Source organism: Diadema antillarum, unplaced genomic scaffold (genome assembly GCF_040938485.1).
Source record: "Diadema antillarum isolate AM-2024a unplaced genomic scaffold, OU_Dant_1.0 seq00000243_RagTag, whole genome shotgun sequence".
Lineage (NCBI taxonomy): Eukaryota > Metazoa > Echinodermata > Echinoidea > Diadematoida > Diadematidae > Diadema > Diadema antillarum.
The window spans coordinates 1,103,820-1,126,972 of record NW_027271287.1 but is presented as its reverse complement, the minus strand read 5'-3'; the positions used below and the strand labels follow the sequence as shown (position 1 = coordinate 1,126,972).

Genomic DNA, 23,153 nt, shown 5'->3' with positions numbered 1-23,153 from the left:
TTTATTTTCCAGAAAAGATGCACCTACAAAGAAAAAAAATACACACAGGGACCGAAATAATTTTACAAAATCAATGCCGTACATCGTTGTATAATAAAGGAAATACTGTGAACGGAAATGCAATTTTATGCTTATACGTGTGGCTTAGACGACTATGCCGAAACACAGTCGTTGAAAATGGAAGGGGCTGCTGGAAAGCTTCTTAGTATTGATACAAATGACAGGGTTGGAGCGAATTAATAATTATCATCTCACACATGCAGTGAGCTAAAACTATACATTTATCAATACATGTACAAAGGTTTTTTAAAAAAAAAAAATCTAATTTTCTACACGCTGAAGTGCAGTTTAACGTTCGGTATATCGGTTTACAAACTTTCGGGTATTTCCAAGGAATAACTCAGAGTCTGTATTAAGAGAAAGGAATTAAGAGAAACAGGACGGATCAAACGAAGAATAATAAGACAGAGAGAGGGACAGAGGAAGAGAAGGAGAGAGATGGAGAGGAAGGAAGAGAAGGAGGAGGAAACACGTGCGAAATTTCTGAATGCGCTTCACGACAACTGTAAGCAAAGTGCAGTAAGTGAAATCAGGCTTTGAGTTCAAATATAGATTAGATAAACAATCTCTTTAATTAAGTCGATGTTGCCAAGTAGGTGAAAAAAAACAGGGGCAAAATAAAACTAAGCTAAACACACACACAAATCTTATATATCGAGGCTATGATATTGGCACGCATGCGCGCGGACAGCGTGCACGGGTGCGATTTGGAGGCGTGTGTCGAATATTGCCGCAGGAAAAAATATACACATCCCCAGCTCTTATGAATGGAGTGTGCCAAGCCATAACCAAAATTATGCCACGCCAAGTTTGCACAGAAATAAGAAGATGATAGCGCCGCCCGCGTTGGCAAAATGATTTGTCAGCCCGCAGGGCCGGGTTTGATGGAGTATTCTGTTATGAGATTCAGCCATCTCGTGATTATCGTGAGTGTGAGTTGAGGAGGGTGGTGCATGTGCATTATTTCGCGCGTGAGGGCGGTTTGCACTGAACGTCCTCACAAATGTTTACTTATTGTCTATCACGTCACGGCCAGTATTTATTCCACTCGATCAGCTACACACTTCCCATTGCAAGAGCACTGCCGGTATGTATGATGGGACAGCGTGAAGTTATAGGAGTGTGTGCGTGTGTGTGTGTTTGTGGGGGGGGGAGGTGCTCCACATGGTGGAAGCTCTTAGGTAAATATATATATATATAAAGTATGTACTCTATACTAAACACTTATCAATAATTAAGGGAAAATTCTGTATTTCAGTAACAACACCGTAAGGGCAAAAGAAAGTACCAGAGCCAAAATGAAATACTGAACGTATAACTGGCAATAGTGAAATCGTGACAAATTTCACTATTGAGCATTGTGCAAATGCAGACTCGATTATAATAGGCCCTATCTATTGACATTAGAAGTGTTGGCAGCCATTCTTCAATTTCGATGATCAATCACTCATTTTTTTTAAAACAGATATCCTCCATTTTTACTCTGAATTTCAGAGCAAACAATCTACTAGGCGATTGCTTGATGTGCAGGTGTAAGATATGATCAATTTTGATAAATATCTATAGATTTTGATAGACATCTGGGCTCCTATCGGCCCAAGTACAAGAATGTTTGATAAGTGAATCACTTCAAATTCACCATAAAAAGGTGACAGGCATTAATACAATATAATGCACTATTTACAGAAGTGCAGTCTACACACGCATACTGCCTTTCTACACGCATTATATATTTAAGATTTGAAATTTCAAACCAAGATCAAGATATCTACCTTGTTCCATGAAAACTGGGATGATTATTGCTTGTTTAAGAGGTCCCTGCATGCAAAAATAATATACATCAAGGGTAATATTACAAAAATTTTCTTAATTTTTCTGCTCCCTGTTGAGCCCCACCTCTGAAAAAAAAATCGTCCAGCTGATCATCTTTATTTTTATTCCAGCTGTGATACCATCCGCCTGTAACACCTAAGCCGAGCACAGTTATGTGTTTTCACATTGGATTGCTATTACAACCTGAACATAGTTTTGGTCGAGAACTAATTTCCGGTTTTTAATTTTTTTTTTTTTGGTGAGATAATGAGAAATCTCTTATGAAATATGAAAGAGCATGTAATTTCATGAGGAATTCAACGTTTATTTGATGAAAATTGGTTTTGAAATGGCTGAGATATCCAAAACAGAGCGATTCTAATAAGTGTGGGACCCGCACTTTGTATTACGATCGCTTTGTTTTACTTTGTTTTTGGATGTTTCAGTCATTCCAAACGGGATTTTCATCAAATAAACTTTGAATTCCTCTTAAAATGTACGCTCTGTACTCTTTCATAAGTGTTTTCTTGGTATCTCGCAAAAAGTTAAAAGCCCAATTCTCATCTTCACCAATACTGTAGCATCCCTTAATCAAGGGATCGTATAGTTTTGGTTGAGACCTAATTTCAGATTTTTATCAGTTTTTGGTGAGATAATGAGAAATCTCTTATGAAATATGATAATCACAACAGAGTCACAGAGTCATGTTCTTTTTAACGCAAATGCTGACAAATTTTTGACGTAGCAATGAGTATTACGGCACATAACTGTATCATTCAGCTAAAGTGTTACAGGAGAATGAATTGCACAGCTGGATGAGAGCATAGATGATGTGAGGATTTTATTTTGGAGGTGGTTTTTAACAGGGGTGCAGAAGGAATTAAGACTTGATTTTTAATTGTACGGTATATCTTCATGAAGTATTTAATGATTTGGCTAAGTACAGACCAAAAGGCATCAATAGAGGTCAACATATTCCTTTGGATTGCAGGGACGCAGCCTTGTTCATTGCGAAACAGATTTTCACGTTATGACCGATAGAGGGCACTATTTCGACCCAGGTGGCCTTTTCTCTCTCGTTGCACCAGACCAGAGCCATGAGTCTTTCGGAATGGAAACAGATCCCCCGGCCAGGCAATATTGATTGATTGATTGATTGATTGATTGATTGATTGATTGATTGATTGATTGATTGATTGATTGATTGATTGATTGATTGATTGATTGATTGATTGATTGATTGATTGATTGACTGACTGATTGATTAGATTTGTCGGTGTCGGTGTGGTGAGTGAGTGGCGGGATTAAGGAGAAGCTGAGGAGAAAGTTAAAAAATATACGACAGAGAAAAATCGTGTTGCAGAAGAGATGTGTGTTGATTGTGAAGTCGTCACCACCTGCTATCTTGGGTCTCTCTGTGCCTCTCCACAAAATTGTAGAATGGCGCCCGCTCTGGCACAAAACCGAGAGAGAGTTGAATGAACTACATCTCTGATTATACCATTTGGACGTCATTGAGTAGGTACATTAATTCCCAATGTTTCCCAATGCTTTTCTGGTCAAGTTTGATGATAAGAATGAAATGATATGGCGAAATTCATGGGGTCTACCAGTCGCCATAGCCACATTTGTAGTTACCAGGTAAATTAAGTTTGAATGGCACGAACAATTTTTTTTTGAAAATCCAGTCTGTTTCATCTCCATACAAATTAAACAAAAAATTCAATTACATTTATATTTCACATAAATTTGAGATTATTATCATACTCATGTTGACTCTACTATTTGTTAGTATTGTATCATATCATCTTAATTTCATCTTTTACATGCACCTTTTCAATTTACCTTCTATCTTTACTAAGAAGGTTAGATTTATTTGCCTTTATCACAGTTTTGAATTATTGTTATTTTACACTACTGTAATGTCTACTTGTATGAATGATAGTAATTGAAAACATCTGCAATTCAGTCTTTGGCTGTCATATATGGGTACTGAATTGAATTGAACCGAGTTGAATTGAACTGAATTGAGCTGAATTGAGCTGAATTGAGCTGAACTGAATTGAATTGAATTGAATTGAATTGAATTGAATTGAATTGAAATGAAATAAAATGAAATGAAATGAATGGAATGGAATGGAATCGAATGGAATGGAATCGAATTCAGTTGAATTGAACTTTTTACCTTGTATCTTTACTTAGAAAGTTAGATTTATCTTCTTTTATCAAAGTTTTGAATAATTGCTATTTTAGACTACGGTAATGTCTACTTGTATGAATGATTATAATTGAAAACATCTGCAATTCAGTCTTTGGCTGCCATACATGCTTTTGAATAAAACATGGTTACTGAATTGAATTGAACTGAATTGAGCTGAACTGAATTAAATTAAATTGAATTGAATTGAATTTCACTGAATTGAATTGAAATGAAATTAAATGAAATGAATCGAATCGAAATGAATTGAATTGAACTGAATTGAATTGAATTGAACTGAACTGAATTGAACTGAAATGAAATGAATTAAATCAAAGTAGATTAATTTGAATATAATATCATACAACTGAATATAATTAAATAGAATTGGATTGGATTGGATTAGGTGTGCGCATTCGTTTCGTTTTTCTCCTCTCATCCAGAGATGGGCCGAATAACTAGTGGTTCATGCAGTGCTTAAACAAACAAAAAATCAAAACACACACACACACACACACACACACACACACGAGCAAAACACACACACACACCTTTCAAATTTCACAATTAGAGTGAAATCAGTTTGCAAGCTCAGACATGAAACAGGAAAGACAATAGTCGTGGTCACACTGGCAAAGGATCGCGAAGGTATACAAGATCTCGATCTTTTACCAGGGTGACCGCGGCTAATGAGATTTTCCCGCATTTTGATACTCTTTTTAAAAAATCTCAACAATAGCGTGACCGTCTATGGAGAATTATTTATAGAACGTCAACCCCATAGTTGAGCCTAGGAGATGTGTAACCCCTCTTCCACCTCCCTGGTCAAAATGCTGGTTGAGCGCTTCTATGGAGTAACGCCCTCTATCGTCGTAACTGTACCATCACATCTTACCGCTTACCGCTCTGTAAAAACGTCTCCTGTTAGTAGAACCTCGACGCTTTAGAATAATTGTGAACCTGGATCACAAAACCATAAAAAAGTCGTTAGACATGGATATGCCCTTTAAAAGGGCAGATTCTAAGCTTTAAAGTAATGTATAACACAAAAAAGGGTGTTACCTATCAAAATAATGGAAAGAAAGTAGGACTTACACATTCTGGAAAAGTGTGGACAGTGTACTGAGAAAAGAGGCTTTGAAGTTTATGGTCTATTTAGTGCTTAATCTAGACTGTAACTGTGCTGAGCTCTGTGCAAGGATGCAAGGAATGAATAGATTATCATTTTTGAAAATCACTCTTGAGAACTAAAGAGCACTCTTGCCGAAACGCCGGGAGTGGGTATACATAAGAAAGGATACGCGGTGTCTGCCACCAAGGAATTATCAGATTAAGGGGGAATTCACTGAGCTGTTGCTAGCTATAGGGCAAGTCTCCGGCAAGCTTGGTAGCTGTAAGGACAACCTTACAAAGCATGCATAAAGTCTGAATACACTACATAGAACCGCTCTTCGGTCTCCCTGGAATCATAGTATGGTGTCTGTGAAAGTCAAAACTGATGATGGTAGGAACTCCCACAGAGGACAATGACCCTGACACTGAAGAGACAGCCCTGTGGAAATATGAAAATAAACGATCATCCATGATTATTATGAATAATTATCATAGCAATTTATTCTGCTACATAGTGATTATATCACACTTTTTCTTTATTTATTCATATATTTGCTTATCTTATCTCTCTCTCTCTCCCTATATTATATATCTATATACTACAGTACACAAATGTATATACATATACATATGTATATATATTGTTTGTTTGTTTTATCAGTTTGTTTATTTATCAATCTATCCATCTGTCTATATACCTGTCTGACTCAAACTGTTGTCATTGCTTAGTTCAGCTTTATTTCTGCATTTCATTTTCGATACAATATTAAAAAGAAATAACAACGTGCCGGCTTAATCATTCATGTGGTACAATCGTAGTGAAAACGTAGGACCTAGAAAGAGGGGGAAAGGCATGATGCAATGTCAGATTGACGGTACAATAGCAGAGGCAACAGTTGGAATGAAATTTTGAAGAAAAAAAATGGAAATACGAAGGTTACCTTGTTTATCAGCGTCATTTTTACTGGTGTTACTTGCGCTGGTATCCTACTATCATAATTATCATTACCACCATCACAAACATCAGTAACTGTTTCTCCACGAATGTTATCTTATTTTTATCGGTTTGCGAAAGAGATACCCAACGGATCCACCGTTAAATGGTCTTCAATCTCAGTTGTCTTTTACGCACTTACAGTGATTAAAACATTTGATTATGACCAGGAAAACAGCAGATGGCAGCATTTGCAACACGAAGTCTGAAAAGTAGAAAGGTAATAGATAAAGGTCAGAAGAAGTATACATAAATGATTGCATTTTATCTCGCAGAACAGAGGATAGACAAGATATCTGAAGAGTTTAAATCACCTCTTTACAATTCAAGAGGTGAAGGTGCTTCAACTTTTTTTTTCTACCAGCTCTGTAAGTCAAGCTAAAAAGGTACATGCAAAGACATAATGTCATAAGTTTTTTTTTTATCTCGGCAATCACATCAATACAACGTATCATTATCCTTGTGGGACATCATCCTTTTAGCTTATCGCCCTTTCATATAGAATAAAAGACGATTATGATATTTAAAACCATAAGTGATTCTTTTGATAATCTGACGTGATCTGAATATATTGTCACGCTGAATCGAAGCTAAACATGGCGGTAACTTGCAAAATCAGATCCTCATCAGCAGAACTGGAAGTATAATGAAGCCTTGCCTTTATAATTCATGATACAATCAAGAATGTGGTACAACATAAGAAAGGAAGACACAAGCTGGCACGATTACGACCCGAAAGAGGTCGAAGTGGTCATAGTCGATCCGATCATATCCCATAATAACTTATTCCTATTATATACGTCCAGTATAGTAACGACCATTAAGTGCAGATGAAATTTTATCGTTTGTCTTACGACGTCATAATGTGCGTCAGTAAGGCACTCTACTGCTCTAGGGCTAACCAACATCTAGCTTGGGTCCATTTCACACTCGAAAACTGACGGCGATGTAAGAAGTACATAGATTTTTTTTTGCTGTTGTTTTGTTGTTTTGTTGTTGTTTTGTTGTTGTTTTTGCTTTGTTCTTTTTTGTTTTTTGTTCTGTTTGTTTGTCTGTTTTTTGTTTTTGTTTTTTTGTTTTTTTGTTTTTTGGTTGTTGCTGTAATACAATACTAGTGTATTGATGCAGGCTTCCGCAGTTGTGGCAAATTATTGTTCTCGCAACTTGACGAGTCATACCATAGACGTCCCTTTCTATACGACGAGTGTACTGAAGCACTCGTGGTGAAGCTGCCAATGACATTCCTCACAAAGCAGTACAGTCAAACCTGCCTGGAGCGGTCACCTGTATATAACGGCCACACTTTTCGTCTCCCCTGGGTGGCCGCAATAGACATACTTTCCACTGTACACAGTCACTATCATGACTATCTCGCTTGTGTGAGGACGAAACACGTCGGGCAGTATAGTAATGCTTGAAACATGTTGAAAAGCAACCTACCCCTCGGAATGATCTACGGAAACTAGCCCCACACAGATGATCCTTATTTGAATTGATGTGAATGGGGCCTAGGTTAATACCACGAATCTAGACAGGGTCGTGTATATTTTTATGCGAATGATCTCTTGGGAAATTGCCCTACATCCGGTGAATCTCATCTCTGCAGACTTTGAACGATGTCATCTTATTGGAGATGCACATTGACTTTTATGATACGCCTATTAAACCCAACCTCGTTTATAGGCGTCATTTCTGTCCATATTGCACGATATTATAAGTCACCCCAACCTCAGTGAGCGGTGCGGCTACTCAGTATCACATCGATTATCGCCAGTCGGTAACCAATCGGATTTGCTAGGATTATTTGTTTCTATGGTTACTGAAAATAATCTAAATATGAAAAAGAATGAATATAGTCTCTTGATGAAAGAAGGTGAGTAAGCCTTGGCACAGAGTAATCAAGTGCTGTAAAATAGAGAAAGAAATGTTAAGGAATACGAATGCACTGACACAGGCTTGAAAATCAGTTTACTGTCGATGCCCCCCCCCCCTCTTTTTAGTGAAAAGTACACAGTCCCTCTACTAGTCATTACTGGCATTATTTATTATGTGAAGAGTAATATTATTCCCTCTGCATTCTGAAAGAGGTAAGTCAAGTGATTTTTCACAATGGTAGAAGAGTGAAAATAATTAATATACATCTGGGTTTCAAGTCCCGGTTGCTCCATCAGTGAATGCACAAATTTTGAAAACGTCAAAGACGGGGAGAGATCAAAATTGCGGGTGCCATTTAAGAGATAGATTACCATTAAACCGAATTAGAAGAAAGTACGACTGAAGATCACATAAAATACTGTACATCACCAGCGGGCTATCATCTATTAGTATATCGTAATCGACATCAGGATTTGCTGAAGGAAACTGTCCAAAGATGCGGATTTGAAATGAAAATGCAAATATCGTGAAGTGGAAAGGTCTGCAGTTGATGAAGCTCCGGAGGTCTCAAAAGGTGTCTCGACCTCCCTCTTACTTTATCTCTCCATCTCTCATTTGTAGGATATATATATATATATATATATACATATATAATATATGATATATGTGTGTGAGAGAGAGAGAGAGCAAATGAGAGCAATATAACACAAGTAAATCCGATTGCGAGAAAACCCTTGATTAATATGGCATATTATGACAATACACACACACACACATGAAAAAATGTTATGTATATACAATGTATATATATATATATATATATATATATATATATATATATGTAGTTTCTGCTCGGAGACCAAGAAAATATCGGTTCACAACAGTAGTTCATAAGAAAACTCCGTGAAAGACGTATAGTTTTGACTTGACAAAGCTATATGGGCGAAAATTGGTCAAAACTACGTCTTTCACGGAGTTTTCCTATATGTATGTGTATATATATATATATATATATATATATATATATATATATACATATACGAGAGAGAGGGAGAGGAAGACGGATAGAAGCAAATGTGTAGGCAGGATACGTGTTATATTCGTCATTATATGGTTTCCGGCTGATTGACAAACGTGATCTGATGAAGCTGCGGAGCGTGGATGGAATAATGTAAGCTGCATGGAATGACGTATTCCCTGTGACTGTGCATGGTTTCGTACGCACTCCCCTTTTCTGTTTTTGTTTTTGTTTTTGTTTTCGTTTTTTGTTTCTTCCGACATTAAGGTTAAAGTCAGTTCGGAGATATACAGACGCTGGCATGTCGTATCTTGTTAATGACTGATATTCGCAGATATATTTTTTTCTTTTTCTTTTTAAAGACCGATGTAATAAGACTTTTCCAAAAAAAAAAGAAAAAGGAAAAGAAAGGGTATTTGCCAGGGGTATTTGTTCATTATCTGTGGCGGGGTCGGTATCCGCTATTCACTAAGTACTATGGGGGATGTTGAGACGATCTGTCATCACAAAGTAGGAAGAAGAACGGAAAATTTCAAGTCGATTAAATGCATAATGAGACTGTGAGACGCCTCCAGGCTGTTAAAAACAAAATTTTCAATAAGGGTTGAATTAGCGGTCCTCCCATAGAGCCCTTCAATTTCATCTGATACAAAATGTCATGCGTTATTATGTCTTTTTCAAATGACATTATTAAAGGACATTCGGAATATCTCGAAAGAGTGGAGTATTACCTCGAACATATATTAGACATTTAAGTCATGTTGGTGAGTGTAAAGAGTAAGTAACAGCAAACGAAACTCTAACACTCGCATGTGATTCACGATTCAGAAAGAGTCGAAGAATTTACACGATGTAATAGTTATGAAAATTTTGGTATTATGTTTAATGTTTCACCCGATTTCATCTTGATTATCTTTTTTGTCTTTTCACTCATTGGCAGAGTGCTATGAAATATTATAGAATTTTTTTATTGGGGTAGGCACCTTCGACATTATTGCGTGCTCGTACTGTTGTTTTTTTTTTCTTTTGTAAATTGGCCATGATTAAACTTGATTTTTAAAAAAAATATATCATGTATGTGATAGATAACAAAACATTATTTGAGTATATCATCACAAAAATAACCCCCTTTGCTGCGTCAATCGAAAAACTGAGCAAATCTTTAAATATTGTCTGTTTTGATTTTCTTTGAGACAGCAACTTGTCTCTAGTTTTTGCAGACATTGGAACAATTTGATTTTACTATAGCGACTATACAGGACCACAGCGCGTTTGCTGCCGGAATTATATCGTGTGTGAATCCGCGTGACCCGTTAACGTTCCCTGACCCAGTTTTCACTAACATCATGTTTGTTCCCTATCTTGATAGCACTGCATGGTCATAACGGTAACTGTCTACAGCCATTTGATTTACTTGAGTTAGGCTGATCAATCGACGTCGTATATAAGCTTAACTGCCAGCGGAATTTATGACAAATTATAGGTTATTACGTCCAAGCTTCTAGTTAGGCCCACCGACACTGACTAAAGCATAACCCCATAGGAATAAAGGTAATGAACATTTGAATTAAATACTAACATATACATTATATATTACATCTGACCAATTTTTTTTTACAGAAAACCCATTCAATTTAGTTAAGTGGTCACAAAGAAATGTGAATCGTTGTGAAGCATGTCGTGGATGTGATTCTTCCAAGTTTAGCACTTGGATGCTCTTGGAACTGCATATTAATGTGTGAGCACAATGGACAGAACTTGGAGGGAAGGGATTCCCGACATGCTCTATATACAAAAATCCTCGTTTCTCTTTGACCACTGAAGTAAATCGGATGGGGTAACCTGCAAGACGTTGGTAATAAGTTATAGTTTCTTACCCTGAAATTTGGTTTGATTCACTGTTTCTAAAGTCCTTGAGGGTTTTTGAGATATTCAAAATGGCCGCCAAAAATGAAAATTCCTATATATTTCCCTATAGATAATAAAATACTAATAAAAAAATCTATGGTTTTTAACCTATTTCGGGGGTGCTGAATCCGAATCTGGATGAAGCAACACTTGCATCCTATTTTTTTTTTTTTTTGGGGGGGGGGAGGGGGATTTGTTAGATATCATGGCCGCCAAAAATCGAGATTTCGATATAAGTATTCCCTTATAAAATGCGAATAAACTGGAAAGGAACTGTTGGTGTTACTCCAATTCAAGGGTGTTAAATCCGAATCTGTTTGATGTTTTGCATCATTGAGGTTTTTTAGATATTCAACATGGTCGCTAAATGCACATACACATTCTGAAAATCTCAAATCCTCAAGGATTCAAGAGTTGCATCAACCATGTTCGACTTTAGCACCCTCGACAAGGGTAACACTATCTCTTTATCATTGGTTTAATCACCATTCAAAAGGAAATGCTTAGATTAGAGTTTTTATTTTTGGATAATACGAAAGATTCATTGATACAAGAGTTACATCAACAAGATTTGGATTCAACACTTTACAAATAGGTTAAACCCATCAATTTATTTTCAATTTTACAATGCATAGGGAAAAACTCAATATCAAAATTCAATTATTGGCGGCATATTGGATATTTCAAAACCTTCAGGGATACAGAACTTTTTACATCCATATTCGGCTCAGCACCCTCGAAATAGGTTAACACCATCAAGTCTTTTTAACTTTTTATTATCTTAAAAGAAAAATGCAGGAATTTAGATTTTGGTGGTATTCTTGAATGTCTGTCTCAGAATCCTTACGGATGCAAAAATGACATCATCCAAATTTGGATTCAGCACCACAGAAATACGAACAAACTTGATTTTTTAGTTCATTTTTAACCATTTATGAGAGAATATGTAGGAATTTTAGAATTTGGCGGCCATTTTGGCCGCTATTTTGAATAACGGTAACTCAAACCCCTCAAGGATGCAAGAGTTGTACGATTCGAATTCGGATTCGGCACCCGTGAAATAGAGAAAAACCACTGAAAAAAAAAATCGGTTAGACGGTAAAACAAGGTTAGTTTCAAAATCTGACTTTGGCGCCCAGACTTTATCAGTCTCCGGCCCTCAACGCATAATTTAGGCAAATCCGTTGGCGACGTAATTTAAGAGAGGTCATTCTTTGCGTCAACCACAGTTGCGGTGATTGAGAGCGTGGCTAGCTTCTGTGCCAAAGCACGACCCTGCCACGACGTTCACATCGTATTTAGATTTGTCCCCATCGATGCTTCTACATTGGCCAGGTAAGCAGTGAATCAACATGGTAGGCGGACTCGCGGAACTCCCATGCACTTCACGGAAAACGCCCGTCGTACCGCACACACACATACACATAGCTGAGGCCCAATCAGTGTGCATTTACTGATTTGTGGAACAGACGGCTGGACGCATGATTGGATAACCGCGCACCAAGATCTGATGTCGAGATTTTACGCCGTTGTTTGCGACATTTCCATCTATTGATTTTCGACTGTGACGATATCTTGTTTTCATGCAGCGTTATATCGGTTGCCAGGAGACAGACGTCGCCTTATTTCTCTCCATAACGGGGTACGTAATAGTATGTATCGACTAATGCTGTGATAGTAAATTATGGCGTCACGTTTCTATTGTAACCATGACATGCATATACGCATTATATACACGGAGGGCACAATGGCAAATTTGATAGACATTGACAATCATGCCGCCGTGTCAGTTCTATGCGCATAAATCAGTTTCATACGGTGATGCATTGTGTGATCCATATTTAATGCAAACAGCATTTTGTATATTGTATAAAATTTTAGATTCCGTCCATATATTAGCCAAGGAATGCACATTCCGTGATAGACGAAACTGATGTTTTAATATTAATCCTATCATCATTTTCATACTATACATATCTTTTTAAGCGCTATGAATGTCCCCATCATCTTACTACAGTGTATAAACAATTACACTCCTCGGTCTCAATTTGTGGCCCTATGCAATACCTGTACGTATATTTCAAACTTGTGTCCTTTTGATCCGATTTTGGGTGTCTGTATCTTCTTCCGCAGTTACTGAGTGTAATTTTTGAGTACGTACTTAATGTCATAACATTATATAAGTCGTATGACTAGTTTTCTATCATTGTGACTTCATTACTCGTTAAAGGTTTGTTTCGTCAGTTGTTTGAATTTCTCTTTTGATTTTTCTTTTTTAGCACTTGTCTTACAAAATCGGAAATTCGAAAAAAAAATAAAAGAAAACGCATTGCTTTTAAATGTCCTTTCCCCCCCCCCTCCCGCCAGAGTGCCCCTTTACCATAGAAAAAACAAACAAACAAAAAACGAAGGGTGTTATGGAATGCAGGCGCTTGAAACATACTAGCATACATACATACATACATATCTCTATAATTATGTATATGTATATCAATATCTATATATAAACATATATACATATATCTATATATACATACACATTTCACTTTACAATTCAATTTGTCATTTACTTCCATCCAACAAAAATGGAGACAAAATACAAATCATACATTTCACAATTATTGCTTTATCATTTTGTAAGAAATACATAACATAAGGAACATTTAGCATTAACAAACTATATTATGCAGTTTTGTAGAATGACCGAGAATACGTATAGCACTGCACACTGTGCAAGGTTTACAAGAAAAAAAAAATAGCAACGAAAAAATAGGTTTTCCATTGAAAAGGAAGGCTTGTAAAATGTGGATAACTTAACGGGTGATATGTAACTAAATCCAGAACTCCTTTATAGCAGGCAACAGAGATATCATTTTAAGCAGTAACTAAACAAAAATCAAGACAATGCAAACAGTGTCACAACATAATATACAGACACTTGGAATTGAGCCGTGTGTACCCGAAAATACAAACACAAAAGTACATACATACACATACACACTATAAAAAAAATGCATACATGTACACATAAGACATGACACCATACAAAGAAGAAAGCATCCAATGCAAAACAACGAAGAACAATAAGAGAGAGGACAGAAGACAGAAGAAAGAGCAGAATACTATAAAACGGTCTATTACAACACACCATTCTTTATCAAAACAGGTGAAAAACGCTATTTCATAATCTATTTGATCATCAAATACTACATGTATGTATCGAGAAAAATTGAAATGTTTCCTAAATTTACAAATATTTAGATTTGATGAATATGAAAGATTTGCTCTCGTGAGATACCCACTTAGAACTTTAGAAGGACACATGTATTGCTTGAAGATTTAATTAATTGTCCAACATGACGTTTTTAAAAAGAACAGAGCTAAAGCAAGCAACAGTTACCCGCCATGCACGACTAACCAGCTTAAGTATAGTTGACATCCTATTTTGATCTTGTGTTTTGTCTTGTAGTGAGACATTGCATGTGTGTTGATTGATATTTGTCCTGAGGTTCCTATATCATTTACGACTATATAAGAGTACAATTCACAGAGGACATGAAAAGGGTGTGGGATATCTAATAACTGATATAATTAGTTGGTTAAAATGGTGACTAGAGTTGATCTTTTTTTATCTGCGCATGCGCATTTATCAAGTCTTTGACAAAGGGAATGCACATAATGATCATGGTGTATCACTGATTATTCATATATAACACGGTTTCTTATCATGAACCACGTTTACGCTGCTCGAAAAGCAATATGTTTATTACGTTTCTTATTTTCCCTTTGAGGCTGCCGTCACCATCAACCACTTGAGATGGCAGGCTCTGGCATTTTTCTTCTTCCTCTTTACCTGGAAACAAGTGTATCGTTGATTCCTTTGATCTCATAGTTGTTATGTCTAAATTCTAAAGATTATTGTAATTATCATACTGTGAATGTACTACTATTCTTTTTTTTTCGTATTACATTTGTTGTCAGATATTGTATACACGTGTTGTCATTTTCATGCATTTCCTTGACAAAAAGGGTATGAATAAAATCAAAATGACACTGAAACTGAAAAGAGATATTAGCTTAGCTCATCTAAAGAGAACAAAACAAACAAGGAGTGTTTAGTTTCCTCCAAAACTGTTCTTTTTTCATTTATGTATACATATTCTTATATTAATCGGGATATCCGGGAATCATCGTGATCAATCAAAGTTTAGTATAGGCTGTATATGTTACGACACATGCAGTATGCCATGGCACATGAGGCGAAACGTGCAGCCAATCTCCACGACCTCATCCATGCTGCTCCTGACCTTCTTTATATTTATGGCTTGCTATTTATAACTACCATATATACGCTACAAAGTCGATCGCTCTTGATGGGTTTCATCCCGTTTTGCAAGCGGATTATATTCCTGACCTCCGTGAAGTATATTAAAAAAAAGACAGATTGTGATAAACAGATATAGGTTGCTGTTTATCTGTTTATGCAAAAACATACGTACTGTAAAAGAATTGTATCATTGTCATGATGTCCCTTTTGGGACACTTATTTTTGCTTTCTCTTCGCCAAAACAGATTACGATGAACAATGAACAGCAAACCCCATGACAGCCAGAACTTCCGCAGTCGATCAGCAGGCTATGGACCGTTTCGATCTCGCGTAGGTGATTCCAGCTCCCTCAGCGTGGTCGATTCAGAGATCGGAAACGCCGCGAACACCTCCCCCGCTCTCGGTTCCGCCTCTTGCCCAAATCTCTTTCTCGTGCAGGAGGAACGCTCGAATCAGACAGCCATGCACAATCGTCTTCATTTGTCGGTCTCTCTTAGTGATGAACAACAGTCGACGCAGGCCGATTTTTACAGCCGCTACGGCCAGTCCCAGAGAGCCTCGCCAACCTTCTCCGAGAAGGGCGTCATCAGTCCGGTGATGATTCACTTCACGACCAGAAGGATGAGGAAGACCTCGTCGACGTCCAGCTGTCGTTCGCTGTCCGAAAATGACAACGTATCCTGCGACGGCGAGGAGCTTGACCCCAGCAAAGTGATTCCCGAGATAAAGATCGACAAGACCCCGTACAAAGACAAAAACGTAACGGAGATCCTTGACTTCTTGTACATGGGGGATGTGGAAGCTGCCAACCGCGAACCATTGTTGTGCCGCCTCAACATCGAGTACATTGTCGATTTAAGCAACCTGTCCGGCGAGCAGGTGACACGCACGGTTCGCCTGAAGGACTGCCCATGCCTGTGTGCCTCTACCATGAAACATAAACGAATCAGACTCAACCTACACCTCGATGAAAGTGTTGGTGATGAAATCAGTCATTACTTTGACGAGATAAATCGGTTTATTCATGGCGCCCGCAAGTCCAATCGCAGAGTCCTCATCTACTGCGTTACCGGACTTATTCTGGCCCCCACCATTGTAACCCAGTACTTGATACAGATCATGGGGATGACTCTCAAACAGGCGCATGCGCTCATCACCAAACTCAAGCCGGAAGTCACTTTTCGAGAAGGTTTTCAAATGGCTTTGATTCGGCTGGAGCACCGTCTGCGACCGAAGGCGGCTCTACCTGTTGTTTTCGATCGTGTGGGACGGAGGGATGCACAGCTTCACGCTCACACTCAGCAGGCCTGGATATAATGTGCCTTGGTGACAAGCATCTACAAAACACATTGTATTGTCAGCTGCTTAAACAACACCATGCATGAATTGCATCCATTTTACTAGAATATTGACGGAAGCACATCCCTCTTATAGCGCGTGCTGCTAGCAGGGATACTGGTATAGAGCAACAGCGCCATGCGCAGATACTCTCCCATGCACTGTATAGCAAGAAAGCTGGTAAAGGTATATCAGCAAGGCGCGCAGTTCCAAACTAGATACACTGTACAGCGACCATTTTCGTTTTATGTTATATACACTGTTCAAGGAAGCCTTAGCTGCGAAGTTTTGACGATCATTAGGTCAAATCGTGATACGTCTTACCACTCACACTCCCAGCTACAATACATGCTGCCATGATTACATTCTAATTACCATTTCGAAACATTTTCGATCAAACATTTGCCGACGAAGATTGTAAGAGGTTCTCCATCCCGTGTATTCCATTGTTCTAGTAAGAGTTGCGATCAAAGTATTCTTAGGATTTGAAACTAAATCATTCCGTAAGGTGTATAAAATTTTGCAGGATCTTTTGATATGGTCTGAAAAAACAAACAACCTGAAGCCATACGAAGAGCCAAGTTGGATGGCTGCGGGATTTTAATGTTCCCATGGTCTTTTGCGGCTCAAATCACTGTTATACATAATTTAAATCAGCACATTCCTTTTTCGTTTTTTGAACTTTTATATAGGCCTACTTGCTGCAGCGGCTGGAACAAGCAGTATATATATATATTATTTTCTCTCTTCATTTTTTTTGTTGTTGTAGATATACTGTTTGCTTACGTTGAAATCCTTTCGTACAGTGGAATGACATCGTGCATTCTAAGTTTCCATCAAGGACTCCTAATAACGTCAACGACATGCCATTTCAGGAAGTTGTTATGAATAATTTTCGTGAACCCATCAGAAGTTGTTAAGTCAACATGTTATGCTGGAATATGATCAAAAATGCTCATGTGTGCGCAACATCTACTACTTTTCAGAGGGCCGAAGGGGGTGTTCTGGATGTGTCTTAAAGTAACTTTGACCTCAGACTGTTGCCTGCCGCAACGGGAATCTCTCCACTCCATCAGACAAATTATGTAGGGTATATGACAATTTTCTACGATGTAGAGGATAATTATAGAACGACTTTGTTCAATGAGAGTCGTACATATTTTCGTAGCAGTGACAAAGTTCAAGCACAGCCTACACATGCTACATGTACTTTGTACTGCATTGATAATGCGTGAATGTGAATTAGGTCGTAAGAAAGTTTCGTCTGTTACATGCACTCAAAGATATGTTCTAATATGATATGGTGTTGGGTAAGATATATGTTTATTAGTGCGCGTGTTGTATGATTTCACATCTTTTATTGTTTTTGCACATTCGTTTATCTAATTATGCAAAATCTTTGCTTGTATGTAGTTTTGCTTCCTTACGCTATATATAGTGCTCCCAAAGGAGGGGTGGTTACGAATGCCTGAATAGTCTTTTAATGCCCTTTCAAGGGATCATTCTGTGTTCTTTTTTCCACTAAAGTCACCATCTGTCATAAGGTGCTTCTTCTGTGAAAACAAATAGGTTTACGAGAATGGAGTCTCAACCGTTTTATATCCTTCGCTAGATGTTCGATGCCGCCAGTCGAAAATATTTGAAGCATGTACCAAACTTGGACTCCCGCGCAGACAGGAAGACAATTGACTCGTGTCACATTGCATAATCACCAGCCACTATCTAGGGGAGATATGTCTTTGTGATGGTAATTACTTGTCGCTAACCCTACTTAATAAAGATAGGTGATATATTATAATGGTAAAGACACGGGGATGCACAAATAGAAATTGCGAAAAAAAATGAAATATGAATGAGAATTACTCGACTGGGCATGCCCGGGCACTAATCTGATATATCTATCAGTAAGTATTATACTTGAAGATTATTCCATATCAGTTTTATTTGTGGGAATTAAGGGGGAGAGTGATAAAACCGGTTTTCAAGGATGGTACAGTTTTAAACACTTTCACATGATACAGCTCTGATTTACACTTTTGCGCAAATTTCTAGACGGAATTGACTTTTGTTTCATATACTTTATCATTAAGCGAGATTTCATAGCATTTGATATTATGTAAACAAACAAAATATAGCCAACATTATGTTGACATTCGAAACAAATCTTCATATTGCTCATCAAGACGGCGGCATTGAACATCGATTATCAAAGGCACATTATGCACCTGTGGAATTCTTTTGTACATCGATAGAAAACTAACAACAGCCTGTTTGAATAATTACAGCCAGTTGGAACTCCAACTCTTAAACTTCCTTGGTGAAAGTTACGCGCGACTTATTCCGCTATATAGATTCATTACAATTCATTTATACAGTAGACGGCTGAAATGCCTTTTGGGCCTTCAGCTGTCTTCAGCAATGCCTTCACTTCTCTGCTGAATATGAATGGCTAGTATAAGTAACAAACATATGAATGTCATAAAGAAAATAATGACATCTTTGAGTAGCTGTTAACAGATTACAGGTTGGACATAAAGTTTTTTTTTTAATTCCTTCAGATACAAAAATGCAAACATGAAAAACACTAACATGTCCCTGAATGTCAGCAAAAAAGGAGGTCATTTTTTAAAACTTCATAGCTCAGTATTGACAATGGGATAAGTGATAATGAATCGTTTAAACGTGCTACCGCAATTTATGACACCAACAGTAATTCCATCATCATTTTGCCATTTTCGCGATCCTATCAATATCATGATTACCATGATTACGTAGTCTATATAATTCTGAATATGTGTGATTTTTCTCCATTTACTTTTTTGAGATGATATCTCGTCAGGAAATATTATATTTGGCATGTGTGTTGTTGTTGTTGCTGTTGTGGTTGTTGTTGTTAGCCAGCTTTGTTAAATATTTTTTGAAAACTAGGAATGCTCATTGGAAGGAAGACTATAGGAAGACTAGGAATGCCCATTGCTCCGCACAGCTTAATGTGGTTTATGTGTTTTTGCATTATAGAGTGTGGTCTATATATATTTTTTTCATTATTACAACTGGAAATCATATAATACATATGATATTTATGATTACATGAATCATTAATGTGTCAGATGAATGCCTTTTAAAACGGGTAAACATGAACAAACAGGAAAATCCATTATCTTGTTTATGCAATCATGTTATGATATGCAAATTCCACATTGAATATAAAGATCAACAGGTATATATTTTCCGCAGATTATTCGTGTGTGTGTGTTTTTACTCATGTACAAAAAGCTCGATAAGATAACAACTTACTATGATTTTCTCACGAACAATTTATCTATCATTTGAACAAAGTAAGATTTTTCATATTCACAAATTATGGTAATTACCATTCATGCTTCACAACTGCGGTGATTAGACTGAAGTGCAAGATAAATCAAATGTGAAAAATCATATTGAAACACTTTATCGTCTTTTATCGATAGGCTTTTATGTACGAAGCCGTTTTAATCTCAGATTTTTTTAAAAACTGAACTGAATTGAATTGAATTGAATTAAATTGAATTGTGAAGAAGGTAAAAAGTAATTGTTTTGTTTTGAGTGACGTCTCAGTTAGGGAGAATTAAGTTTTATAGGTATGTTTCAATGTAGGTCATGATTATTTCCTTGATGTTCATCAGCGTTGTTATAATTGTGACATAAAAAATACACATTACTAGTTCATAAGAAATTTATAGGTATCCATCACTGTCTTGTGAATATGCTTTATATCATCTGTTTTAACTATACACTTCTTTTACTCATGTTTGCTGTCAGATTTGCTGTCAGATTCTCTTTTTTTTTCAACCGTTGCAATCGTGAAGTACTTATATAATTATATTATGGGCATCCTTTAACCTTTAGTATCTGATAGTCTTTATTGTCGCTTTCATGTATTTCTTCTTTATTCACATTATCAGAAGTTTAGCGTGTGATGTGGACACACTCATATTCTTTTTATGTATGTGTGTCTGTTTCTGTACGTGCGTGTGTGTGTGTGTGTGTGTGTGTGTGTGTGTGTGTCTGTGTGTGTCTGTCTGTCTGTCTGTGTTTGATAAAGTGTGAAAGGAATATAATGAGCTATAATCTGAATATGCCGGCAATATTTCTTGTGCGAGTATACAGTCAGCCATCATTCGGGAGCATTTCTGAAGTAAGTTAGAATTATGAAAAATGGATGACGGATGGTTATGACATCGGATAAGTAAGGGGGGGGGGGGAGAGAGACCATGGATACATTTGAAAGTGAGCCGAAGTATCTTGTAGTGGATCCTGGACACGATGGGAAGCCAGTTCAGTTGACGGAGGACAGGTTGCATGTGGAAGAATTTGGATGTGCCTGTGGCAAGTCTGGCAGCTGCTCTAACCTGTGGAGGGAGACTATGCAAGGGGGAATTGGGAGGAGGTATCCCCGTCCTGGCTCCTGTGACCACTGCTCCTATATGAAATAATTATCTACCGGCTAAACCAAACATAGCTTCTACCCACGCACATAACCCTACGTCCGTCCAGCCCTAATTCGAATCCTCACATCAAATAAACCTAAAACCGTATCACAACCCTAACTGTACAAATCAAGGTGACTACTGACAGAAATACAGTTTCCTGTTTCCTTTTCTGCTTAAATCCAGCCAATGTATGTAAACATTTCAATGCTTCCCTCGAGTTATTTGGTCGAAAACATTTTTGAAGTTTCAATTTGTATTTCATTTTCGAACTCGAGTTTTCTTTTGTCACTTATTGGCGTATTTCTTTCACTTTTTCGAAGTCTTGATTTTGAAATACGATTTTCTTTGCATGAAACAGCGCCTTCAGTTCGTGGTTTATTATTAGGATAACATTTTACCGTCTAATTGCCAACAAGAAGCTCTAGTCACAAAAGAGAACGCACCACCTGACAATATTAGCTGCTTCTTCTAAGTCCACAGCACTCCCTATACAAGCATATCCCAATCAGTCAACTCAAAACTTGTTTTCAGTATTCTATAGAATGATCATTCCACACTTTAACTTTTGTTGTGGTTACTTTATCTGATTTCAATTCAATTATATATCTAAACATCAAATGAATGATGGAATGATACGATTTGCCAATGGAAGAACGGATATTTACTGTAAATCTTTGAATGACCAGTAACATCAGTATTCTGTCCCCCCCCCCCCCCTCCCCCACCGCCCCGACCAGGGAACACCTGAATCCGTCATATTCAATCATAAAAATTGATTCGGTCATTTATAGTACTAACTTAGCTCTATTTTTTCAGCTCTCGGGCTCATTTAAACAAATTAAGATCATATCACTGTAAAGATGTTATCTGTAAGGTTTGTTGAAAATCCATTGTGGGGTTTTATACAAGAAATGAGAATATAGTACAGGTTCATGCGCAGTTTTGATAGACATCGAATTCATCTACCATGTTGTTGTTTTTGTTTGTTGTTTGTTTTTATTTCCGTCTTCATATAAAAATACACAAATTACAAGTTGCATATACATTGCATATACGTACAGAAGAAACGGGGGATTGCCTGTTCAGTCATATTATCAAAATATGTCTGTTCTTCCACAGGGTCCATAATTTACAGTACAATACAAGAATAATAAACACTGTATATACAAAACATAAGAAAAAACAATGAAAATCATTTACCGAACTGGTACAGTGAGAGTCAACAATAATCAGAGATAGGTAGACGAGCAGAGCAAGGAAAAGAAAAAGAGGAGGAGAACAAACTTACAAAAGAAAAGGCAAGACTCATATACCCCCCTCCCCCCTAAAAAAACACAAAAAATGGCTGTTACATTTGGTACTCCATTGAGTCTTTTTTTTAAACCATAATACTCTATCTAAATAATCAGATAATAACATTTGAAAAGATCTTAAAGTTGATGCGTTACGAATTTCATTGGGCAATTGATTGTACATTGATACTCCCCTGTAAAAGAAAGTCCTTTTACAGTTATTCGAATTTGGCTTTGGAAGATTCAAATTCTGGTTTGAATGCAGTGAATAATTAAGAAATCTTCTAGAAATATTATCAGACATGTAATTGGGGAGAAAGTTCTGCAATATCTTATAAATCATCATACTTATATTCTTTTTATATCGGTATTCAAGAGATTCCCAGCCCAAAATATCATGAATATGTTGAGTAGATACAAAAGAATATGGATTTACTCTCATAATCATACGACCCGCTCTATTCTGTAGCTTTTGAAGGGCTGACAGAGAACCTTGTGGAGCGGAATACCAGATAACGTTTGCATAATCAAAATGTGGAAGAATCACAGATTTATATATCAAATTCAAATTTGATTCATTTACAACATGTCTAAATCTTCCAAGAAAACCAATCAATCTACTGATTTTTTGGCACATTTTATCTACATGAATATTCCATTTCAACTCAGCGTCGATATGAATTCCAAGATATTTTACCGTTTCAACATTTCGAATCTAGGTATTTTTTTATTTTTACATCTAGTGAA

General features: G+C 37.0%; 1 protein-coding gene across 1 annotated transcript; it reads left to right on the top strand.

The window, feature by feature from the left end:
- Positions 1-15,562: 15,562 nt before the first annotated feature.
- On the top strand, positions 15,563-16,621 carry LOC139729462 (uncharacterized). Its single transcript, XM_071640385.1, has one exon. It carries the CDS (start codon positions 15,563-15,565, stop codon positions 16,619-16,621), a length of 1,059 nt encoding a protein of 352 aa, XP_071496486.1.
- The last annotated feature ends 6,532 nt before the right edge of the window (positions 16,622-23,153 follow it).

Bases quoted from the DNA above. Each gene is read 5' to 3' on its own strand.
- LOC139729462 (XM_071640385.1), top strand. From the start codon at position 15,563: ATGAACAGCAAACCCCATGACAGCCAGAACTTCCGCAGTCGATCAGCA.